This window comes from Cynara cardunculus (genome assembly GCF_001531365.2).
Source record: "Cynara cardunculus var. scolymus isolate 2C chromosome LG 13, CcrdV1, whole genome shotgun sequence".
NCBI lineage: Eukaryota > Viridiplantae > Streptophyta > Magnoliopsida > Asterales > Asteraceae > Cynara > Cynara cardunculus.
The window spans coordinates 15864445-15874778 of NC_037540.1; the positions used below are offsets into that span (position 1 = coordinate 15864445).

Sequence of the window (10334 nt, forward strand, 5' to 3'; positions counted from 1 at the left end):
ACATGAAATATATAATTTAACTTATTTGAGACTCTAATTTTTACAGTATATGTACCATAAATAAATATATATATATATATATATGTATTTGTGTGTATGTGTGTGCACCAATGCAAACTTATAGGTTAGTTATGACTTAAGGATAAATATTAAAGCCAAGGAACGAAAATGTGTCGATGACATATGAATAACGAGAGGCCGCCATATGGTGGCAATTATAAAATGTAATAAAAGACCAAATATTTAATTCGGATAACAATTTAAAACATTTTTATAGCATAGAATTTGAAGAGATTTAATTTGTCTACATCATTAACATACCCATGCATGGAAACCAAATATTTTATTCATTTAATATAGTATTGTAAACTTAATTTGACCATACTAATTASATATATTATTGTTTTCCCTTCAAAACAAGTGCAAGTTTTACTTAACCAGTGTACGTACTCATAGAAACCTCCTGGGAGTTGCTTTCAAACATGAAGCATGTCATTTTTAGGCTATAAATACACCCAATCCAAGTTCAAAATTATTCACAACCAACACACAACCCTACACCTCATCATCAAAGTACTCTTAATGGATATCACAAGTTTTGTTAGAGAGAACGATCTCTCGACCCCACTCTTTGTTGTATCGACAWTCTTCTTTCTTTTACTCATCGTCAAACTAGCCAAACCATCATCTTCGAAGAAACTCCCACCGGGTCCACCGAGGTTGCCCATCATCGGAAACCTTCATCAAGTGGGTGATCGACCTCATGTCTCTACTGCCAAATTTGCCAAAGAATATGGTCCTCTTATATCTCTCCGCTTAGGCAAACAGATTCTTGTGGTTGCGTCTTCACCACAGGCAGCCATGGAAATTCTYAAGACTAAAGACCGTTTTCTTTCCTCTCGTGTTGTGCCTAGTGCATTTCAACAACCATCCCTAATACCTCACTCCCTCATTTGGTCAGASTGCAACCAAACCTGGAAAAGCTTAAGAACCCTTTCTCGAACTGAATTGTTCTCAGCAAAAGCCTTAGAATCCCACTCTAGATTAAGAGAGCAAAAGTTAGGCCATCTGTTGGATTTCTTGCATAGAAAGCAAGGACAAGTGATTAACATGGAGGATGTAGTTTTTATTACATTGTTCAACACTTTGACTTCCATTATATTTTCAAGAGATTTCCTTGATTTGGAAGATGACAGTGCGACTCGTGATGGATTAAACGAGTCAATACACAAAATAATCGAGTATGGAGGGATAATAAAAGATGTTGGTTCATTTTTCCCAATTTTTGAGAGATTTGATCTCCAAGGAATAAGAAAGGGAACCATGAGAGAATATAAGAAAACATTTGCTTACTGGGAAGATATAATAGAGGAAAGAAGAGCCCATGTCAATTCTTCAACTTGGTCATCGGAGCACGCASAGTCTTTCTTGGATCRCATGCTTGAAAATGGATACTCAAACGATCAAATCAATCAGTTGGTTACGGTAAGGCTTTCTCGGCTATWTATTCTTAAATATGGATATGTAACAAAAGAAATATTTGCATAGGATGATAAGCATATACATAAAAATCGTTAAAAATGGCTAAATGCATGTATTTAGTGACTCCCAAAACGAAGATCACTTTTGCTACACAAGGGACAAATTGATAGACATATGCAGAAGTAGTCCGTTAAACATTGTATCGAATATACAATCAACACAAACAATTATTTGGATTTTCATTATATATTTCAACAATCATTTTAATACCAATGACGTATATCTCGACTATCCTAATTGCATTCTATAAAATAGATGTTCTTTAACCAACCRAAATTGTTTTGTGTTCCCAGGAATTATTCGTAGCAGGAACAAACACAACAACCAGTTCAATTGTTTGGGCTATGACCGAGTTTGTCAGACACAAAGAGGTCATGTCTAAAATAGCAGAAGAGATAAAAAGGGAAATCAACTCGGAAAAAATCACCGACTCTCAASTTTCTAAMTTACCTTATCTACAAGCTAGTATCAAAGAAGCTATGAGGTTACACCCACCTGTGCCACTTCTTCTTCCACATATGGCTGCTGAAACTTGTGAAGTTATGAATTACACGATTCYGAAGAACTCCAAAATATTTGTCAATCTATGGGCAATGGGCCGCGATCCTAAGATTTGGGATGACCCTTTATCTTTCAATCCTGAAAGATTTATCGGCTCAAAATTGGATTTTAAAGGCCAAGACTTTGAGTTGTTGCCATTTGGTTCAGGGAGAAGGATGTGTCCTGGAATGCCATCAGGTATCAAGAGTGTTCAACTTATATTGGCATCTTTGATTCGTGAGTTTGACTTGATTCTTCCAAATGATGCTGATCCTAAGAAGCTTGATATGAGTGAGAAATTCGGGATTGCTATGAAAATGGAAAACCCATTGAAGGTAATCTTCAAAACAAAACAAGGATATGAGTAGCTTTACACATTCAGTTTCCTCTTATATGTATTTTTTAATTCAAAAGTTAAACGATGAATTGATTCTATTTCATATGTAATTTATTATATTTTATGTTTTTTAAAATGAAATAAAAGAAGCAGACTTCTTTAATCTCTATGTTCCTCTAGCGATCCTTTTTTTTATCTTCTGTTTGTATTTTAGAAATAAAAAAATACAAAGTCCAAAAATCCATGGTCTTTCTTTCAACTATTTATTAAATTCCACAATGATCCATTACACCTTAATTTGAACAATTAAAGTCTAATCAAACTCATTATGTGATTCACTTTGAATCCATTTAGACTCAATATGGAGAATAAGAATTATACCCACTTAGACCAAAACAGATCCATTTACGAGCCAATAAAAACCACGAYGACTTGTTATACCTCAATTAGACTCRWTGAAGTTTAATCAAACTCATTATTAGGCTTATTATGACCCACGTAGACTCGTGAAAGAGAATAATGCCCATTATACTCATTTAGAGCAAAATAACCTATTAACGAGCCATAACGAACCACCATGACCCGCTATACCTCAAGCAGACCCATTAAGTTCTAATCAGACTCATTATCACCCACTTAGATCCATTATGACTTACTTTTACTCGTTAAGGAGAATAAGACCCATTATAACCAATTAGACCAAAACGACCTAATAACAAGTCATTAAGAACCACCACAACCCGTTATACCTCAATTAGACTCATTAAAGTTTAATCAGACTTTCTATAGCCCATTTGGGCTCGTTAAGAACCACAATACCAACTTTACTCACTACAACAAAATCGGGTTTATGGGACACTCCCAATTTCTAAGCGTCCTAATAGACCTTCTTATAAGACTTAGTTTATAGGACCCAAAAAATAAAGCGTCTCATCTAAAGGCGTTGTAATAAGTTTATATGACGTTTTTTGACGTCGCAATAAGTTTTTTAGGACACTTTTAATATAAAACGTCCCATTAACAACTTTATAGGACACTATTTGAAAAAATGTCCTATAAAAACAAATGTCCTATAAAAAATTGAGTTTATAGGACACTTTTTCAAAATATAAAGTTGCTAATGTGATTCTTTGTATTAAAAATATCCTAAAAAACTTGTTAAGACGCCCAAAAACGTCATATAAAACTTTTTACAACACCTTTAGATAGGACGCTTTATATTTTGGTTCTATAAATTAAGTCCGATAAAACGGTCTATTAGGACGCTTAGAGATTGGGGTGTCYTTTAAACCCAATTTTGTTGTTGTGACTTGCTTCAAGGAAAACGACACATTCACGAGCCATTAGGAGCTATTGTGGCACATTTACACCCTTATAATGGAACACATTGACAAAAGATGACTATCCACGACTAATAAGACCAATTATGACCTATTTAGATCTATAGTACATTAMCGGCCAATCATGCCCAGTACGACACATTTATACCCAAATAGGGCATAAGGTGTCTAATTGATTCTTAATGGTCATTTGTGTCTAGATGTGTCATATTGGGCGTTATTRACTGTTAATAGACCTTAATGGCTCACTTGGGTCATTAATAGACCTTAACGACGTGTTCTCGAATTTAAGAAAAAAGTAAAAGAAATTGAAGGAAAATAAAAGGAAAAAAAGAAATAATTTTTCTTATTTGATTTCTTGAGTACGAAGGGAAATTAAGGAAAGGAAAGAATGYTTTATGGTAAGAAAAGATATCAATTTTGTAAATGTACTCGTATTTATTGTACAGCCTATTCTAATTGATTGGTTTAATAAACTTATGATTGACATAGTTTTCACGCTACCTATTAATGATCCAAGCAACAAAATAATCTCTGTGATATCACTAGGCATTCTTAAACAATTTCTTTTTATCTACTAGTGCTAATTATATTACATTTATAGTCGGTCCATGGGGTTAGTTATACACAATGCAGTTTTGCAAGGCCTACTACATGTATACCTCATGTATCTTGGCTTGACCACCCTTATCCCATAGTACACTTTTATTTTCTCATCAAAATCTTTGGATTATTTCCAAACGAAGACAGACAAAAGTCATAACCGTCTTGATGAAACAACCTCCATAGTTTTATCCACAAAATCTATAGATTAATCCCAAACGAAGACATACCGAAGTCACAACCGTCTTGAAGGAATATCCTCTATAGTTTTTAACTAATAATGGTTTCAAAACAGATTTACCTTCAAAACTTTAAAACTCAAGAACAACCAGTTCTTTTAATATCATTTCCAACCCAATATTTCTTTTAAATCCTCAAAATAGGATATTAGTCATACTGTTTTAAAGAAGGAAAACCTTCTTTATTTTCCAAAGCAATTTTCTCAACCAGATTCATAACACTCAACTCAAAACTGTTTGGAAACAGAAATTACCATTCTTCCTCAATGAGTCAATTCTTCCAAAAACCAAGCAGTTTCAAATACTATTTCTTAAAAGAATTTGGTAATAAAACTCACCTTATAAGCACAAATTTGTAGGTTCAATCACACAGATTCCTCAATCACTTTTGTGCAACAGTTCTTTCTTCAATAACACTTCCACCGCCACACACATACTTTCTTTTCTATCAAAAGGTTTTTTTCCCAAAAACAAAATAAGATAAGATCTTGACTCTTTACTTTCTTTATATATCTCCTTAACCGAGACGGTGGTAGATTTATTCATATAAAACTCTTTGGGTGGTGGGTTTAATATTTAAAAACGCAACCTTTCTTAAATATGAAGGCTACCCACTTCTCAAATAATATATTAATAAACCAATTAAGCACTTTATCCAACCAACGTCTAATTCAATTTATGTGCACACATATTGGTGAACACCTACACATGCATGCACAATATCATCTTTTTCACATTTACGCATACTATCCATGCATTTAATTAAAGAACATGCATGTCAATCACGTATTTCACATAATAATCACATAAAGGTTACCTTGACCCAGGTTGTCTGAAACCCGGTTATAACATTCGATGTTCTTCCTTGATTCGAAGGCTTGTGATGGAGAACTCCTTGCTCTTATGGTGCCACATGTTTTTATACTCTTTCCAAGCAGGTGGGAGCTTGTCAATAATAGCCAAGACTTGACGTTGGTCACAAATAACCATTCCTTCGACTAACACCTCCTAGGCAATTTTCTACAACTCATGAGATGGTAGATCTGTCATCCACCATTTGAAACCTCAAATAGAGGATGATAACATAATTATTACTAAAAAGTTCTTCAGTGTCGTATTTCACAGTAAGAGCATTCCAAACTTCCTTAGCTACTTTTAGTTGAGTAGCAGTCATAAAGTTCATCAACTAAGTAGGTTACGATGTAGTTTCGACACAAAAAATCATTTTTCTCCCATTTTCTAATTGAARACTTTCGWTCAGCAGTTGMAKGATTTTCTACAATCGGTGTTTTTAGAAGATACGTAGTGTTAATGATCTTCTGTTATCAAATAAAAGAACTCCTTTGGTTTCCCCCATTTAAAATTCAAACCCTCAAACTTGAAAGATTTACTATGAACGATGGGTAGTGATCGGGTCCGTATTAACACACCATAGACTACAATTAGGACCAAAAGCAAGTATACAATTACTCCCAATATCGTCTTTCAAGTAATAAAGTGGTACAAGTACCAGATATCGTCCACATGGATTGTAGTAAAAGTTTAGATGAAAGTAATATCAAGGAAATGATTTCAGAAGGCGAATTCAAAGACTTTGATTTGAAAAAAGTTAACACAACTAAAAATTAACATGAGATAATAGATGATAAAAGAAAGCCAGGGTGTATGACTTTCGGGGTGAGATGTAAATACTATTTCCAGTAGACCAATGCTGTCAAAATGCTACGGCATGAGACTATGCTGACAAATTGCTACAGTAGACAATCAGTAATAACTATTTTCACCATTTGTTTTGAAGGTATTCATCTCGGACTTCACCAATGTACTGATATTATAGTTTTTCACTCATATCTTTATGAGGTATCCGGACCAATGAAAGTGACAAAAGGTGTCTTCAAAATATATGGATAAACAAATTTCTTTGTTAAAAAAATCACTCTCTCGAGTGGATTCCCATATCATTCAAGTTGACGTGTTCTGAATGGCTTATCTCTGAGTCTATTCCACTTTAACACTTCAAAGTGATCAACCTGTCGAGAATTAACAATTTAGAAAATACGKATAACAAATCTCTTTKTTAGCAACTCTCTCAAGTCTACTTCTCATATCATCCAAATTGACGTGCAATCAATTGCTCAGCTTAGAGTCCATGACACTCTAACACTTTTCAGAGATCAACTCGTCAAGAAGTGTTATTTGTTTTATAAAACTTGGAATGAAATAATGAAACATTATTGTTACATAAAAACGGTCTACCTTATTTTGATGTACAATCTCACCCTTCCCGTCATACACCCGAGCTAATAAATTAAGCTACTCATGACGGAAAGTAAATTGCGAAAAATATAAAGTATGATAAATAAAGACAGAAAAATTGTCACACCCCGCTAAAGCGGAAACGCGAGTTATGGCAGGTAGAGTCTCATAGCAATAGTGTATAAACAACACAACCATACAATTTAAAACATAAATACATCATAACTAAAGTTTATAATCCCAAATACAAGTTTGCAAAATAAAAGAAATTTTGAAAGCGATAATTGGTGTAAATGGTGATATTAAAATCTTTTAGGATGTACATAAAAACATATGTAGATGATATGGTAATGACGTGTTTGTTTTCGTTTGAATCAAAGAATTTTACGTTATGAAAATGGAATTAATATTTTTGATTTTCCTTACTACAAATTAGTATGTTTAAATTTTATTGCAAAACAATTGAGGTGGAAATTAGCATGATTTTTGTTCATGTCCTTTTAGTCAGTGATTACCTTTTTGGTCACTAGAAGTCATTAATGGTTAGTGACCACATATTTGGTCTTTAATGGACGTTAACACCAACTAACGGATGTGACATCTTTCTTGAGCAAACCCCAAATTACCAATTTTATAAAATCTTCAATAAAATATAATTTATTAATTATTAGGACCAAAATTGATCCTAAATTATTCTAAAAAATTTGTCAAAGCAATCGGGGCCAAGGATGGAAAAGCTGATAATGCTGCTGAAACGACTAAGTCTGGAGGAAGACCAGAGGAGATGAATTGGTCCAGAGGCAGGCGATGGACCACAGGCTGCTGAAATGGCTAGGTCTGGAAGAAGACCAGAGGCGATGAATTGGTCCAGAGGCAGGCGATGGACCAGAGGCTGCTGAAATGGCTAAGTCTGGAAGAAGACCAGAGGCGNGGTCCAGAGGCAGGCGATGGACCAGAGGCTGCTGAAATGGCTAAGTCTGGAAGAAGACCAGAGGCGATGAATTGGTCCAGAGGCAGGCGATGGACTAAAGGCTGCTGAAATGGCTAAGTCTGGAAGAAGACCAGAGGCGATGAATTGGTCAAGAGGCAGGCGATGGACCAGAGGCTGCTGAAATGGCTAAGTCTGGAAGAAGACCAGAGGCGATGAAGGTCCAAAGGCAATGAAGGACCAGAGGCCATGAAGGACGAGAGGCCATGAAGGACAAGAGGCCATGAAGGACCAGAGGCCATGAAAATGGACCAACCCTTTGAAACACACAGATCTGGGCATAACATTAATTAACCTCAAAATATGGGATATTAATTTCCAGGAAAATTTTTAACACAATTCCAAACCGGATATAACGGATTTTTTACTTACAACCCGAATTAAGTAGCAAAAGAATACGGGACATGACTATATACAAGCTACACGTACTACAACTATGAGATACGGTAATAAGCTACTATTTACCAAAAGCAAGATCGAAATCTTCAAGTTCCCCGACAAATATTCGAGTCAAACAACGGGTTCTTTCTTTTTATCCGTCTTCTTTCCAGAGAGAGGTTGCCACTTAAATGGTAAGCCAACGCTTAGTGAGTTAAATAGTTAAGTATTACATATCAATATCGCACATGTTTAKAAACATACATAATAAACTCTTATCAATAAAAGAGTTCAAGACATCATCCATATGCAAACCAAGACTTACAAGAAACCGAGTGAACAATTACGTACCGGATGCTAAGATCATAGGATTCCATATTCAAGTCACCATAATATACCATACCGTTGGTGCTCAATACAACAAGGAGACATGATCAACGACCAAATATATTCAACAACGTTAGAATACCAAGAGATCGAATCGGTAAACATAACGAGGACAGTGCATCACCCCATCCTTCACCTCCCGGGCTCATGCCAAAGTCCGAGTCAGAATCATACATTACGGGAAACCTCGCACTGCCCGACTTACTCTACCGGGTATGTGCCAAGGTTCCCTACTCATTGCTCTTCCTCCTCTTCGAGCAATGAGTATTCACAACCGCAAAAAGTCTCAAACGTCCAACCTGGGATCTTGACCTTGCCATAAACTTTCGGTGTACCACACGAAGTAGTACTCGTACTATGGCGTACAATTCAAGGAACAAAACAACGAGTCCGGATTTAGAAAGCAAACCGATGTATCGAGATAGTAATAAGGAATCGACTCAAGAGACGGAATCAAAGACAAATCAAGATCGTGTGACTCCATTCAAGACCAAAAACATTCTTATGAATATATATATATATATATATATTCAAATCAATATGTAACAATTAACTATATAACTCACCGGGCAACCGTACAATAGCGAAAAGCTCCGAATGAGCTGGCAAAGCAAGTCCAATCTACCACACTTAGATTGCTTCCAAAATATCAGACATGTCCTAATTACCCCCTGGAGTAAATGTACAAAATCTCATAAGCAATCAATATAAGAAACTCATGATATACACATATCCTATTTGAACATTTTACCTAAATTTCTATGTACAGTTGCTGCATGCAGAACTGTTTTACCCATTTTAAACTCGAATTCCTGCCTTGATCAAACAAGAAATAAACTAGACTCAATTATCTAGCTAAGAAAATTGGCCTCACCTCATTTGGATTTTTCTACGATTTTATACATATTTTCAAAGTCTGCATACTTTCAATGCATTCAAAAGTTGAAAATTCTCATTTTCATACATTTTCCTCAAACCATTTCGATTCCAAACYATTCCAACTTCTGAATCTCAACTTAATATAACATATTTGACATAAACAACCAAAATCCAACCTTTATTTTATCATTTATATTATCTCCCAAATCATTGACTTAATCAAGTCAAAGTTCATATGATGAAGTTGCTTAAATCTTGACAATCTCTTGAATCTAATGATCATTTCAAGCCATAAACACTAAAAAGAACTCATTTTATACACTTAAGATCAAACCCATATGAAACCCTAACTCTAACTCATCATGCAATCCATATAACAAGAATATCAACCAAAAACAAGTGCAAAAATAGATTATACTTTACTTTATGATCAAATCCTCCAATGATCTTGTAGTTCCTCTTTAATTTGAGTTGAATCACGCCTATGTGTGTGAAAATCGCACCTCTAGTGTGTGTGTGAGTTCTGGACTTAGATGACATGGAAAATGGGCCAAAACTCCAATTTATAATGCTAAAACTCGAGTTKGGCCGGTTTGGCCCGGCTAGGTACCCATTTTGACCATTAACACTTAAATTATTCATAACTTTTCGTTCGGACCTTCGTTTTCTATGAGGTTTTCGTCTACACGTTCATAAAGAAATAATCTATAACATCCAACAAAAATATTTCAGAAAAGATCTCCCAAAAAAAATCCGTTTTACGTATCTATTTGACGTGATATTTTCCAAATCCTCTAATATATTCTTAAGAAATATAATTCTAAAACTTCAGACCCAAACTCCCA

General features: G+C 34.9%; 1 protein-coding gene across 1 annotated transcript; it reads left to right on the plus strand.

Moving 5' to 3' along the window:
• Positions 1-540: 540 nt before the first annotated feature.
• On the plus strand, positions 541-2486 carry LOC112524122 (probable (S)-N-methylcoclaurine 3'-hydroxylase isozyme 2). The gene is made up of 2 exons (XM_025133781.1): positions 541-1485; positions 1836-2486. Exons 1-2 carry the CDS (start codon positions 583-585, stop codon positions 2448-2450), a joined length of 1518 nt encoding a protein of 505 aa, XP_024989549.1. The 5' UTR covers positions 541-582; the 3' UTR covers positions 2451-2486.
• Positions 2487-10334: the final 7848 nt, after the last annotated feature.